This window comes from Caloenas nicobarica, chromosome 7 (assembly GCF_036013445.1).
Source record: "Caloenas nicobarica isolate bCalNic1 chromosome 7, bCalNic1.hap1, whole genome shotgun sequence".
NCBI classification, from domain to species: Eukaryota; Metazoa; Chordata; class Aves; order Columbiformes; family Columbidae; genus Caloenas; species Caloenas nicobarica.
In genome coordinates this window covers 33,161,853-33,177,889 of record NC_088251.1, presented here as the reverse complement: position 1 = coordinate 33,177,889, position 16,037 = coordinate 33,161,853, and the positions used below count along the sequence as shown (strand labels likewise).

The following is a 16,037-nucleotide window of genomic DNA, read 5'->3' as shown; positions in this document are numbered from 1 at the left end:
CACACTGGTTTTTGTGATGGCGTAAAGGGTTTCAGAATTTGTTTGGTCAGCCGTACTTATTTGGAGCAGAAGTGACTGGAAAACTCTGGATCACAGCACTGCGTGTAGAGAATTTACCGTGATTGTTGTGTTTTGGCTTTGAAACAGCAATACTTTGTTGCAATTGTTTGGCTGACTTGGTTGGAAATTAATTTGTTCTCTTGCTTTACTTGGAAAAGCATCCTAAAAGCTTATGCTGCTTCCTGTTGGAAAATAGGAGTGAGTTACAAAATTAGCACATTAATGCCAATTATAAATATAATATCATCCCAGTGGGAATTTTTCCTTTTTATGCGAGTGAATGCATATGCAGTGAGACGACTTCAGCCACTCTGGGAACATGAACTCCTGTATAGCTGACAAGGCAAGGAAGGAAAATTTGGCTGAAAAATCTCAAAATCAACATCCATTCTTAGGGAGGCAAATGTTGCAGAGTTTCTTGCTGTACAGAGTTTCATCAGTAAAGCAAGAAGGATAAATATTTTCAGTCTTCGCGTTCCTTAGGGGGTCTAACTTTGGCCCCACATTTTATTTTGTTGGCATAGGTTGCTGGATTGCTTCCTTTCCTTCTCTCCCCTTCTTATTCCCTTTCATAAATTGTGCTGCTTGGGATACTGCTTTTCTCTGTGTGGTAGATAAGTGTGCAGAGAAATATGAAGCCCCTGTTCTTTAGAGGCTTTACTGTTGCCTTAGAAAAAAATCAAAATGGATTTTCTTGATTTAAGTAAAGTATTTCCTAAAAAAAAAAGGGGGGGGGGAGGGAGGGAGGGGCAAAGGGTTAAAGGATTGGGCTCTACATTTCATCTGTGTTGTTTCTGCCTTTCAAAAATGAGCTTTGAAAAGCCAGCAGATAGTTAATAGTCTTGGCATCGAAATGTGAATGTGGTGGAAGCTGGCAGGAGTAATTCCCAAGGAAGGTTGTGTGTGTATGGTGGTGGAGGAGGAATATGGTGCCCTGGGCAATGGCAGCTGGCTCTGCGCCACGCTCCATTCTCCACTTTTCTTGGAACTGCTCCTTTGAAGATCTAATTATACGGTGCCAGGAGACTCTGCAGATAGCTCAGCAATAACTCCCACTGTCGTCGCACTGGATTTTGGTTTATTTGGGGTGCAAAACTTGCACACAAACACTAGATTGTATCGCAGTAACCCACAAGTTTTGGCGAGTGCCCAGAAGATACAGTATGTTTTCATGTGGCAGTTTCTAAACTGTGAACTCTGGTTTAGACTTATCTGTGTTTTTCAAAAACATTTATTCATCTGATTCTCCTTGCCTCCTGTTTTCTTTAATTCACTGCTGTGTGAGGTCTGGTGCTTAACCTCTGTTATAGACTACCCAAGCAAAATGGTTTTTTTCAGATATTAAAATGGAATTATTTGACCAGTCTGGAATAATTGAGTGGAATTTGGAGAAAGGTGACTTTAGAAGATGATTTTTGACTGTACAGTCACTGAAAGTTGTCTTTAAGTTTTGTCATTTGATCAACTGCAGAAATTAATTTCTCTTTAGAAGAGTTCAAAGTAGCTGTAAATACAAGATACCACTGCAAAGATGATTTGAGATTTGATCTGCTTTCCTGCCAGTGCTTTAAAACATTACTGTGTCTACCCTTAACTCTATTTCGATTGAGAAATTATCCTGCAACTTTAAGTATTTTAAAATGAATGTATAGAAATTAAGTTATTAAAAAGTGCTTTTTAGTGAAAGGTGTCAACTTACACTTTTTGGTTTTGAGGTTTTGCTGCTGTTTACTACATGTTTTGTTAGAATAACAGGCAATGGCTGTAATAATGCACTATTGAGGCGAGAGGATAATTTTATATACAAACTGTTCCTATATGGCTCATTCTAATGCTACTGCAAAGACTAGCAGGTAGGTTCCTGATAGTTTCAGTGTGTGAAACGGGCAGAGGAAAAAGGTAAAAAAAGTAGTGGTGTTGATGAACAAGGTGATGGGCGATGACTGTGACCAGTCGGGGTGATGGAAATGTCAGAGGAGTGGCTGCAGGGAAACGGCAGAAATTCCTGATGTGGAGGTGGTGAATCCTGAGGGCAAGCAGAAGGAACAGTATTTATTGCAGGTGACCATCCCACACATGCTCTACCTGGCAATTAAGGCCAGGTGAGAAAGAAAATGAGTAGCAAGATGAGATCTGAGGTAAGAGACGGAAAGACCAGTTGGCCGTAAATATTGGTGACAGTGAGCAGCACAGGGACAGTTGGGTGTCAATATTTGGCCAAGGGGATGTGGACAGTTGGGTGTCAGTATTTGGCAAAGGGTTGGATGAGAAGGCGTCGGGTGAGCAGTGAGCAATAGCTGTGTTTAGTCAGAGCAGTGAGCAGTTCATGGAGTTTGTGAGGAGGTGGAACAGCGAAATAAATGGATAGACTGAGTGTAGTTTGACAGGAGAAGAAACTACTTTTCCTTTTTATTTGGACAGCTTTTAAGTGGAGATGCAGTAATGGGCTGTCATAGAAGAAAGTAACTGCAGTAAGTTATTGTCTTGATGTTATCCTTTAAAGAGGGAAGGGAAAAGGAGTGTATAGGAACAAAATAGCAGTAATATGGGTTAAAAAAAAAAGTGTGGTGATGAGGGGGAACCTGGGATGATGAATTTTGATACAGGAGTGGAAAGAGGCTTGGTGCAAGTTTAAGTTGTGTACACAAAGGAGAAGGACAAGATGAGAAGGCTCACTGTGTAGTACATGTTTGGAAAATGTGAGGCAAAAGCTGGACAAGGAAGTATGTTGCAGGCCTAAAATTAACCCAAGTTAAAAAGACAGGAATATTTCCATGACTATGATTTAACTTCTCAGAAGCAGATAGAGGAAGAAACTCCCGATTCAGAAGTTGCCATGGGTGTGGCTGAGAGCTGCAATTCAGGAGGGCAGCAGAGCATCTTTTCCCTTCTCCAGTTTGTGTGACAAGCAGTGAGGTTTTTTTAAATGATGCTAGCTGGTGTTTCTTACGAGTTTTCTCCTCATTTGGAAAAGCAAGTAATTGATTATGTTGATTGTATTTTTAAACTTAAATAAATTCTGTAATTTGGAAATGTCCTGGGTTTAAAAATGTTTGTGCTTGCTAATGCAGATAGCTTTTGGATGGCTTTTTGGCTCCGAGTTCCCTCTTCCCTTTACAAGAGGAGGCAAAAGGTTTGGCATGTTTAGCTTTGTGAATGCAGCTGAGGGAGAGTGTGGTTGTTGTCTAAGAGTGCGTTGGGGAGAACCGTATAACCTACAGGACAGGGATGGCACAAGATCAAATAGTTGCAAGCTTGCTCCAAATTAATTTAGCTGGAAACAGAATTTGTGTGTGTTTGGGTCTTGTGTGTTTTTTGGTTTTGTTTTTTTCTCTGCGTCCAAAGGAGTGGGATTCCAGAAGGACAGAAATGGCAGGAAACTGAGCTGCTTCTGTTAGGTGCTGAGTGTTGGGCTTGCTTGTAGTAACAGGGGCTGCAGGCTCGGGATGGTTCTGTTCCAAATGGCTTTTTTTTCTTGAAACGGTGTTTCTTTGGTTAGTTTGTATTATAGGATAAGTATTTGAACTGAGAATGAGAAGTATTCTTAAAACTCATTTACTGATACGTAAATAACTATATGTATTACTTGAATGATAATAGTAAATACTTAGCATTATACTTCTCATTCATGAGATAAGATACCTAATGTTAACGGTGGTGTTCGAGAAAATGTAACCCTCCTCTCTTCAGCACAAATGCACTGCCAAGAAAAGTTTATTCTGTGGTGCAGGAACTGATTGTGTAATTTCAATATCATAACAGTAAAATGGGTAATACTAAGCTCTTGTGTTAAATTTTAAACCACATGATTTCAAAAGTGCATGTAGATGCACACGTGCTGTGTATATGTAATAATGCATATCCTTTCTTCTTAAATTTCCCCAGGTATATGTGGAATTTGATGACCTTGAATGGGAAAAGCGAGAATGGGTTAAAGTTTATGAAGATTTTGCAACCTTCTTGGTGGAGTACCAGCTGGTCTGGGCAAAAAGAAAGGACCCAAGCCAGACTCAGGGATCAAAGAGCAAACAAATTCAATGGCCTGCACTGGTAAGATACTTAAGCAATTGCGTTTACTAAACTATTTAATCTCTTCAGTTCTGTTCTTCTTAGGAAATTATCTAAGTTACTTAAGTGGTGGTGGAAAGTGGTGAGCATGGAGGGGGAAGAGGGTAAGAGATGGATAAGAACATACTAATAAAGCACACTTGTGTTGAAAGGGTGGAAGTAATGTGATGTGATAAGTCACTCATTTTTGCATCAGCTTAGAGGTCTGCAAAACTAGTCTCTCACAGAACTAATGGCACTTACCGCAGTCAAAGCATCTTGCAAATACAAACTTTCAGCAGCACATTTTACTACTTTGTGGAGGATTGAAATTTAAGGTGAAAAATAAACCCTTAAGCTTGTGATCCTTTTTTTGTGGGAGTTGAGTGTATCTAGAATTCAGGTCAGAGTTCAGAAAGATGAGAAAAGTGAGCAAAGATCAGTAAAGCAGGTGATGATTGCTTGCCTGGTTTGTGGGATGATACTTGTGACTCTCATTCTTTCTAGATGCGTGCTCAAATGTTAAAGCTGCTGAGAGAACTGCTAGGAGGTTGTGTCTGTTTTTGACATGCCTTTAGACAGACCTGATGAATACTAAGGATCTGATGAGATAATCTAATAAGCAATAAACATGTATTCCTTTTTTCTCCAAAGAAACTAGTAGTGCTGTCAAAATCTTCAGAAGAGCCAAATGGATATGAGATTTTAGGAACCTACTATATTGGACGTTTTTGATTTGTAGAGTTGGGGAAGATTTCTCACAGACTGGCAGGTGAAAGGGGGCTCCAGCAAACTTGTCGAAATGGTGAAGAAGAGAAGGAAGTCTTAGATATATTTGATATTAAGCTTAGTATCTGTAACTTGAGTGTTTAGAAATTTGTAGTTGTAATGGATTTAGATGATGGTATTTTTTTTTTCCTCCAGACTTCAGCTGTATCTGTGTTTCATGTAAATATTCCCTTTGTATTCTCATACATGAGCACTTGATGGGCTTCCTGAAAGGCTCTCGCATGTTTATTTTTCTGGAGCTGTGGTTGCAACAGTACTGTTGAATGTCATGAAACAGGCTCTTCAAGACAGCTTAGTGATGGAAGAGATGCATAAATGGTTTAGGATGAACTTACCTCCTCTTCAGTTAATTTTTCTACTTGACTGGCCTTGTATGTTTGTGCTGATGTGCTAACTTTCTAGATGTACAGCCTGTTTTGTATATTTGCTTGTACAGGCAAATTTTCTGTTTTACGTTGGTATATCCTTGAGCAAGACCTTTTAGAGAGTCATGCCATTTGCTGTTTAAAGCCACCAATCTCTCCTCGATTGAGATGGGTATTTTAAAATCTGTTATCAACTTAGAATTTAGTATTAATATCTAAGTACTCTGCTGTTTTACATGTTTTTAATCTTGCCCTCTAGGATAGAGATCCTTCTTGGGTTTAGAAGGGGTGTATTTCTAGGAAGTGTTCTAGTCTGGCTACTGATCCTGTCCCCAGGTTAAAAGTATGTCTTTGCTAATGTGCAAAAATGTTTTAGTTGCACCTCTCAGCAGAGACTTTTCCAAACTTGTGCTGGTCCAGCAGAAGGCAGAAACACTTTTTTCTTTCATCTCATAAATTTTAAAATTATTTTAATGTTTACGTTCTTGAGGTAGCTGATAGGCATGGGAAGGAAGGTTTATAAAAGATCTTCCTTCTGCTTTTACAATTAAAAATTGAAATTGTATAATCCAAAGTGAGTCTCAAATAGCTTGTTGGGTCACAGTTTCCAGATGTTAAACATGACAAGTTCTCAGCATTTGTACTTGGCCTGCCTACAGATGTTCTAGCAATTGTTTTCTGAGTCAAACCCTCTAGTCATTCATTCCAGAAAAACCCATATTTGAGGTAAAGTACGGATACAGGATATTAACTCTGGTTAGAGCAGATTCCTCACATAGAGTCCTCCCAAAGTTTTGCTCTGTATCAATAGCTGCACTGAGCACGCCAGGCCTTGGGGAACAGGGAGGATGCTCAGATTGCTATAGGACTTTTGGGTTTTGTTTCCAGACTATCTGAACACTGATGTAGTGGAGTGGATGATCTCTATGAAGGTTTGTGTGGGTTGTGTGTTTTGGTTTTGGGTGTGGTGGGGGTTTTTTTGTTGTTTTTTTGTTTTTTTGTGTGTGTGGTTTTTGGCGGGTTGGCGTGGTGGTTGTGTTTTTTTGGTTGTTGTTAAAACAAGACTTATTAAAAAAAGAAAAGCAATGGGGAAGGTGGTAAAGTTTTTTTATTTGCCAAACAGCAATAGGAATATCTGTGCTTTTATATAAAATCCTGAGTGTGGATGTAATAATGCATGCTTTTTGGAAAAGTTGAATCTTGCTGTACTTATTAAAGGAAAAGTCTCAGTTTTTCCCATGCATACAAACTATATTGAAAAAATCATTCACGTACTTGACTGCCTTCATATTAAATACCAAAATAAAAGTTTCTGGTACAACTTTATTTTGGATGCTAATGTATATGTGACAAAGGAATACTTAAGTGTATTTTTGCAGTAGTTCTACAGCAGTGGTGTCAAACTCATTTTCACTGGGGGCCACATCAGCCTCGCTGTTGCCTTCAGAGGGCCGAATGTCATTTTAGGACTGTAGAAATGTAACTATTCCTACATTTCTACAGTCTTAAAATGACATTGGGCCCTTTGGAGGCAACCACGAGGCTGATGTGGCCCCCGGTGAAAATGAGTTTGACCTCTCTGATCTACAGGATCTTTGCCTTTAGTGGAGTGAATGGAAAGTGTTTGTTTATTTAGATGGTTATCACCTTCTGTTCTTCTGTGATCAACATACTTTGTACTTACTGTGTGGTATTCAAACCTGATCAAAAGACAAGGTCTGTAATTTCCTGTGGGGCTTTCTTGGGCAGTCATCAGTCTGGTATCCATGTACTTCACAGTTACTGACTTCTTTTATTACTCAATTGTGTGCTACAATGTAATCTTCACTTTATAGATTAAATGGCAAGAGTGCCAGCTGGTCCCAGATGTTTGCTGTTTTTAAATGCCTGAAGTGTAGCTGTTCTTGGAAGTACAGTGTCCATTGACCTCATGTAGCTGTGCTTTTAAGATTTGAAGGTTTTATGTCAGGTGCTTAGAAAGGGAGGAAATGAGAAGTACTCCCTCTCTTTCTCCTTGTCTAGAAACTGGGTGACAGAGGAGGGATAGATTATCCCCTGAACTGAGTTTCTCTCACAATAATTTCTTTTAGTAGGGCTCCTGCTTCATTCACTCCGAAGGTGAAAAGTTGACCATAAATGAGCCCACAGTCCTATTGGCAGCAACATGCTTCATCGTATCAGGGTCACTCTCTTGATGATGACCAGATACCTGTTTCGGGATGACCAGAGACCGGTTTCTGGGCTGCTGTGCAAATCTGTGATAGAGAGAGAGGAAGCGTAGTGCCTCAGCCTTATCATGCTGTAATCAAATGCTTTTCCTTCTTGTGAGGTGGTTTTCTGGGAGGAGTGGAGAACTTTTTGACGGCCTAGCTGACTGGTGTAATTGGAAATCACCCTGCATGTGGGGTTTTTAAAAGCACAGAAGAAAAGTCTATCGAGAAGCATACAGAAATGGAATGGTAATAAGTGATGTCAGCATAAGATACAGCCTAGATATTGGGGAAGAGAGTGTTTGGTAAACAATGCTTGTCATTTGCTGTAAGTAATGGAGATGCTTTACAGATGTCAATGCAGAAGAAAACTTCTTGGCCAAAGAGGTAGCATAGGAAAAAATGAAAATATGGATTTTGAAAACTTAAGGGTACATAGTGGAAGTGAGTAGTGTGTCTTTCCTCATGAAGGAATTAAGAAAAGCAGCCTAAATAAGGTGTTGAAATTGAAGGCACCAGCTGAGTTTGGTAAACAAGGGGGGCGTATGTGTCACAAAGATACCAAAAGTGGAGAGTGATGGGCTCAGCGATGCACATGGAGAATTATCAGTACTTCAAAAATAGGCAAAACTCATTTTTTAATTTCTCGGGAAACAACTTTGAAGTGATTGAGATGATGGATAAAATTGTTTGATATGTGATAGGTAAGAAAAATTGTATTTGAGGGGTAATAAAGTAATCTCACTGTAGAAATAGTTTGGGTACTAAGATGTTAGAGATCAGTGATAAAAATCATGCTTATAATACAGGTCAGTCTGCAGTCTTAGGACTATGATGGTACCCCCTTGGCAGCCAGGAAGGGAGATGGAAATGAGCGTGTGGGCAGGGTGACAAATTGGAGCCAAGGTTTTAATGTGGACAGAACAGAATGTCAGTTTGAGCTTATTACTAACTCTCTGATTGCATGTTAAAATATCTAGAAATAAAGTGTAGAGAGAGAGAAAGAGGGGACTAAGGACTTAAGGCACTAGGGAAGTTTTAGAGAGTAGCAGAATAATGTGGAAGAAAAGTTCAAGGTGATAGATTAGCTAGGAGAGGACACCATAGCAGAAATTTAGATAGCAGGTCTATTTTTTAACAGCATCAACTTTAAGGCATAGGAAGGTGTGGACTGAGTGCCTTTTCTTAATTTGTTTGGGAAGAGGGTTTTGGAAACTTCAATAATGTGCTGAAATGAAAATATGTCATTGAAGGTCTACAGGTAGGAGTGAAAGAAATAAATTTAAGACAGACATTTTAAGAGGCATGTTCCATCATCTTAGAAAGAAAATAAGGGAAGAGGGATAATTGAAAATGCTATTAAGATTAAAATAATTTAAGGTGGATAGATTACCGTAAGTTTGTACTTTCAGGAGAAGGAACTAGGAGAATATAAGAGGTTGGAAAGACGTATTAGAATTGTAGAAAAAGAAAAGTGAATGCATTGAACAGGGGCACACATGAGAAACTTCTGCACTTGCAACAAGAAAGGAAGAGACTATCCGTAGAACAGGGGAAGGAAAAGTATTATCTTTCTTTGGCCTTTTCCTTTTGGAAGGAACTGGCAGGCTTGTGCAGTGCAGATGTCAAAGGAGGGAACAGTTTGACTCGGTCTAATGCACTGAAAAACAGGGCTGGGGGTGGTACATCTGGCTGGCAGGGCAGAGCTGGGTGCCTGGGAAGGTGACACACAGGCACCGATGGTGGATCAAGGGTTTCGTGTGTTCTCATGGGTATGGTTTGTTTGGTAAAGTATGTGTTACCCGTTATTATACCTATAAATAAAACAGTGCTGCCTATGAATTCATATATAATAAATCAGAGGAATACATACTACTTCTCTGTTGGTTTGAACGTGGAGACAGCGCTTCACTAGTGTTATGGTACTCGTCAAAGCAACAGATTGGCCTTATGGTCTCAACTAATACAAAGGTCTGCAGTAACTGTATCATTCCCAGTTTCAGTGCTGGCATATGGCAAGAACTGGTTCTCCCACAATTGTGTAATTCTGAGGAGTGTGTGTGTGTGTGTGTATATATATATATATATGTAAACTAAAATATGTTTCATGAGGAAATCCTGGATATGCTTGTCTCCTAAAGTAGGGTGGCTGCAGGAGCAACTTAATTTCCCTCCTCACCCCAGTTAAAAAAAAAAAAGGCGTGTGTCTGTTTGCCTCTTTTTCTTGGAACAAGTGAAGTCATTGCTAAACCAGTGGCTTGAGAACAGTCTTTCCTGGGACTCTGTCCAGGGCTCTGCAAGAACACAGAGCTTTAGCCAGGCTTATAACAAAACCACGGACAAATAGTGGATCTTCTTTGGCAATGACTAACTCTTCTCCACTGTGAGAATCTGGAGCTGATTTATCGCGGCCAGTGCCAGTGGCACCTGTGAGCCCTCAGTCTGACTGTCATGCTAATGAGGAGGTCAAACTGCAGAAGAATGAGATGAGGCTTGTTCTGGGTGGTAGTGGATGCGCTTGTTCTGGTTAGATGTAAATGAGCACATACGTTCGTGTGCCGACTGCGCGTTGGAGTACTTGGTGGTGAAGTATGAGAGTAGAATTGTTCGTGGACATGTGGAAGATACTTTTCCTCTGACCTTACGTAGCCGTTTCCCCCTCCCTTCCTGCCCCTCTGTCCCAGCTGTCAGTTGCAGAATCCTTTTCCTTGACCGCATTCTGCTTCGGCTGGCTTGATTGCACTGGATTATAAAGCAAATGCTTATAAAGTGCTAGTTTATTGGCATTTGTGTCACGATTAAAGAAGAAAGTGTACAGAATGAACAACAGGCTTCTATAGAGCTTCCAGAGATTCTTGAGACAAATTGAATTCTTTATTTTTGGCATGATGATGGAAAATAGAACAGGTCCCTTGTACATTTCTGTTTATACCATGACGCATTACCATTTTTTCACTCTCAAGGATTTGTTTTCTTCCTTGTCTTGATGGTCTCATTTTAGCATTTCCATGGAAGTTTCTCTTTCATATGTTGGCCCCATGGATCAGATTGATCCTTTCAAAGTCAGGAGTTTCTGTAGATGCTGCTAATGTTCCCCCTGCATATTCAGTTACTTCACTGCAGCCTGTTCTCCTCCCTCTGCACAATGAAAAATAGAGGTATATGCTGCCAGATACTGCCACCAAATCCTCAGCAGACAGTCAAAATACTCTAACAGTAAAAAGAAATAAGTTCACAATGATTACTTTGTATATGGAGAGCAAGGCAGAGAGAAGACTCGGTCTCCTAAGTCCTACAAATAAGTAAAAACTTTGAGAATTTTTCAAATTTGAGGGGAGGAAGTGCTGTAGCTTCCAGCGAAAACAATTGAAAACTAATAGTGGATTTTTTCAGCTTCTTCATTCCCTGCATCAGAATTCTAGTGCTTGCATACCTTGCTAATCTGGGGTAAAGATGAGATGTATACAACAGAGGAGAAGATGCTTGGAAACTGTCATCTTCTTGGAAAAGATTTAAGATGCTTTAGAGCCTGGGGAAGAGAAAATTTAAGTAACTGACTCAGCAGAGCATAAATGACCTGATTTTTGCTGCATTGTGAAAGACAGTAACATGCAGAAACAGCACTTGGAGATGGTTCAAAGATTACTTTGCTGGAGAGTACGTTACTGTAATATTCCCACAGAACATAAATGTCTCAAGCAGTACCACATCCTGCCTGTGTACTTTGGCACTTGCTTTTTTTAAACTACTGCTTACTGGGAGCCCCTGGTCTCCACACACACAGCCTTCTAAGCAGAGGCCGTTACCTTCCCAGGCCATGCCCCAAATGAACAGCAGTAAACTGAAATCTGTCTCCCCAGCTGCTCTGTTGTGAAATCTGGGTGTTGTCCTGTGGCTTCCCACTCTGGAAATGAGAGATAGAAGAGAAAACCTCACTGCAGTGCTGACTTGGATGTGGCCCTGGTACTTTCTGTGCACTTCATACTGCCGCATTGTTTGTTCAAAAGATTTTTTTCGTCTCAAGGTGTTGGCCAATGGCAAGCTCATACTCAATTTTTGTGTTCTACCTTCTTCTTGTTAAACTTGCACTCCTAAGCAATGGAGACCCTTTTTATTCAAAAGGATGTAGTTTTGTAAGAGCATGCTTCTGCATATAAAATACAGAAACTATTTAAGCGCTAAGCTAAAATTTTTTTTAATGTCAATTTCATTTACAGGAATGCTAGAGTTCCAAATAAAATGCAGAGTATTTTCTAGACTTTAGCCTTAAAATATCAGTAAGCACAAGTCATTTTGATCATATGGGGCTGGGATTTGCCATTTTGGCAGCTCCCCTAGAGAAAGCTGCTTTGGTATGTCATAGCATCCTGGAGGTCTCTGTACTTCAGGTTCTTTCCTGCTGGTAAAATGCTTGTCCTTGTTCTCCAAGGATGATGCAAATAAAAAAACTCGATATTGTTTAGCATCCTTCATCTGTAACATCAAGCGGTGCTCCTGGTTGAATGTGCTCCTGTCACTTGCACCTGTTCCAAGACAGTGCTGGTAATAATTTGCATGTATTTCTGTAAAAGATAGACATAAAGCTTCTTGAAGTTCCCATATTCAGGCTAGGCAGTTTGGGTAGCAGAGCAGGCACAGTTGCAGGGAGCTCAGTGCAGGATAACCGCTTGCGTATTGATTTTATAGCTGGTGCTGAAACCAGCATTGCCATGGTTATACTGTTGTTGATACCCCCGTCAAGTAGCTCCAAGTTAGCGTAGGTGTATCTAAACTGCTTTCGCACATCCAGCTTCCATGTTGACCTGCTCCACAGCTTTATCAGGTACAAAAGCAAAGAGCTGTGCTGCTGGGTCCTCTGGAATTGACTGGAAAGTCCGGAAGTCTTTGATTTTTTTTTTTTTTCCCCCCTGCCCCCAACCATAGCATTTGTACAAATCACTCTGTAGCTCTTCATATTGTCTGAACTTCTTCACTGAACTAGAAAGATCAGCTCAACTTCGGATATAGTGATGAGCAGAGTATAGGCATATTGATGGTTGTTTCAGCACGGTATTTTGCAAATTCAACTTCCAGAACTTGAGCTTTGGAAGAATGACTGAATTCATGCAGTGCGTTTTATGTATCTGCATCAGTCTGTTCACTTGGTCTATTTGTTGCTGTTTATATAAATTATAACTTATACAAATTATACATATATAAATTTTATATAAGTGTATATGTGTGGGTTTGTATTTATAAGTGTGTGTATATAGAGATATACATACACATGTAATATTTTTCTCTTTGTGTTTAAAATATTTTTTAAAATTCTCCTGACCTGTACCTGTTGAGAGGCTGTGCAGCGAAGAAAGGGTGTCAGCGTGGGACTTGTCCTCCATCCAAATGGTGGCTGCCCAGGATGAGGAAGATTGTGCCAGAAGATTCCCATCCACAAGCAACTGCTCGGTGTTTTTCTTGTGATGGTGGGGAGGAGCAGCTGGGCTTTACACCTGTCGAATCCACTCGGCAGCTAATTTTGAAAGCCACCCACTGTTAAAATCTCCACTGCTGCTTCTGTGCATTAATGACTTGTCAGCTGTGCGATACTGAAGCACTGCGCTCTTCATGCTGACTTGAGTAAGATGAGTTATGGAAGATGTAGCCAGAGTTTTATGAGTTTCTTGTTCTCCTCTCCTAGAATTCCTGCAGCTTCTTCTGGGTTTCATTGTGAATCCAATGATGTGCTATATGAAGTCTCAATATCCACTTTAAATGTGTGGTGAGTTGACCCAGGGTGGATGCCAGGTGCCCACCAAAGCTGCTCTATCACTCCCCTCCTCAGCTGGACAGGGGAGAGAAAATACAACAAAAAGCTCGTGGGTCAAGATAAGGGCAGGGAGAGATGACTCACCAATTACTGTAACGGGCAAAACAGACCTGACTTGGGGAATTAGTTTAATTCATCACGAAATCACATCAGAGTAGGGTAACTGGAAATAAAAGCTAAATCTTCAAGCACTTTCCCCCCACTCCTCCCTTCTTCTCTGGCTTAAGCTTACTCCTGTTTTCTCTACCTTCTCCCCACCAGCTGCGCAGGGAGACAGGAAACTTTTGCTTCTAAGGTCTCCTTTTCTGTGCAGTGACTCCACCGAGCATTTTTGTCATGTCATGATTGCATTGCAGTATTTTAGCTTCTCCTCTGTCAGCCACGGAACTGGCATCTATGAAACAGTGTTATCTTGATCTCTGGGAATTTAATGCAGCACTTCATTCTTTTTACAGCCGTAGCAGCAGGTCTTGTCACTGGGTGTGACCTTTCACAATTTTGAATAAGCAGAATAAGTCATGGTGGGGGATCTTGTGTTGCTAGATTCAAAAAGAGAATTGCGTGGATTTGGGAGAAGACGCAAGGGAAGACTTTTTAGTCCTTTGAGCTCTCGTAGTGTGGAAAAGGGTGTTAATATTTGGGATAACAAGGAAATTGAGTTGAAAAAAGGATAGTTTCTTTACCTCGTGGGGTGAATGTGTTGCATGTGTCAATGGTTAGGCTGTTGGTAGGAAAAGGTTGTCTCCTTCATGTGATTTTTAACAGAGCCTGTAAAAAAAAAAAAAAAAAAAAAAAAAGTCCCCTTTGCAGCCCAGAATTGGAGCTCAGTAGTGCTATGGTAGCAATTTTTAAAGTGCTTTTGCTTTGCAAACAGGTTAAAAATGAAACAAAAACTCCCTTTCAGCTTAATCAGTTAGGGATGTGGTTGCAGAACGAATTTAATCTCTCACTGATGCTCAAAGGGACAGTGCTGCTACCTCCCCCTTTTGGTACTTTGTCTTAAACCCCCTCAGCTTCGGTTAGATCTGCAAGCTCTGTCTGCTAAGGTCTGTACGCCTTCATGGCCACCCCATCATTACACAAACATATTCTGTGGTGTAGTTTACACTAAGCTCTTGTAAAGTAAGCAGGGATCTATGTGCGAATGAAGTGCTGTTGTTTATTACTGTGTTATGCATTGTCTGTACTTCAATAGTATTGATCACTTCTGGTTTATTATATATTTTTATTTCATTATGTCATTCTGTGCTCTGCATTAGAAAAGGATTTTTAAATGAGATCTTGGTAGTTAGTTACTACCGTTAACAGAAACTTCTTTTGCTGGCAGATGTTGCAGGCCTTCAGTTATGCTAAAACAGACGGAATAAAGTACTAGAAGCAAATTGTTTTTTGTTTTTTTTTTTTCTCTCTTTGTCATAGATGCTAAGGCATTGTAAGTGTGGTCTGCGTGATACATTTATCATGAGCAGTCTGGTTTCAGATATGGCAGTTTTCTTGAGGACCACAAAAAGTAAAATTTCTACAGCAACCTCATATACTGCTTAATTTGTTCTAGAAATGATTTGGTGGTGTACATCTGGTATGTTTACTTTTAAAATTTATATTAACTTCTAAGAAGAAAACTGAACATAAGGAAGAAGTTCAGGAACAGCCCATCAGCTTCAGGTATTTAACCCGCGTGAGGAGGCTAGCTGGGATAGAATCCATATTTTATATTTTTGGTGTCCTAGAATTTCTGGTAAATTCATTTTTTGACGAAGCAACTATCATTCTTATTTTCTGAAAACGAAACTCTTTAGTAAATGCAGTACGTGCTGTTTTCCTGGCTTCACTGTCGTAACAGCAGCCTCCTGGAGTACTCACCAGTTCCTTGGGGTGCGTGTTTGTATGGGAACACGTGTTACTTTCTGAACATCGTGTTGCGGCATTTACGTGGGCACAGATTTCATCAGCCTTTCTGAAGCCCTTCTCAGATTTGATGGCTCTGCTTGCGCCCCAGCTGGGCAGGAGGAACGGGAACGTGGGGTGGCCGCAGGTCGTGCCGCTCGCGGCGAGGAGAATTGCAACGTGATTAGGCAGTAACCACAGGCTGGTTGGAATTGTGAGGGGATATTGGTAGGGAGAGGAGGATAGAGGAGGCTGTTGAAGGCACAGGTTTGTTCCTTCTGCTGAGCAGGTGTGTGGTTTCTTTTTTCTTTTAAAAAAAGAAGAAAAAGACAGTTTTTATTTTGCATGCCACATCCAAGTGCCTGCAATGGGTTCAAAATTCGTTCACGCTGTGAGTACACAGAGGCCAGGGCTGGGAGCACATTGTTTTACCGCTTCCGTTCTCGTACCCTTGGTTTAACATCCTTCCAGCTGCTGGCCAGGCCAGGAAGCTGAGTCAAGGGCCAGAAATGGCAAATACACTTTCAGTGACTTGGTAAAAGAAAAAGCAAAAACTTGAACTGAAGATGTTTATGTTTCTCTTCACAATGTGTGTCCTGTTAGGATGATGTCAGTCTTAAATGACGAACAACACTGAAACTGTTTAGTTTTGTTAAATTCATCAGATATTGAGAAACACCCGCTTTGTCACATCTGTGGTTTTACAACATTTCTGCTTTTCTACCCTCTGCTGCATGGAATATTCGCATAAATGGGGGAAGGACAAGGTTTTTATGTGTGTGTGGTTTGTTTGTTTGTTTTCTCCTATCTTATCTGCTCTTCCTTGCAGCAAAGTTTGAGGTTACTTCAACAGTAGTTATTGGTATTTCTCGA

General features: G+C 40.4%; 1 protein-coding gene across 1 annotated transcript in view; it reads left to right on the top strand.

The window, feature by feature from the left end:
* JMJD1C (jumonji domain containing 1C) overlaps positions 1 to 16,037 on the top strand; it is a 162,566-nt gene that overhangs the window by 49,241 nt on the left and 97,288 nt on the right. The window contains exon 2 of the mRNA XM_065638640.1: positions 3,946 to 4,110. Coding sequence (XP_065494712.1) covers positions 3,946 to 4,110 — 165 coding nt within the window. The remainder of the gene's footprint in view (positions 1 to 3,945; positions 4,111 to 16,037) is intronic.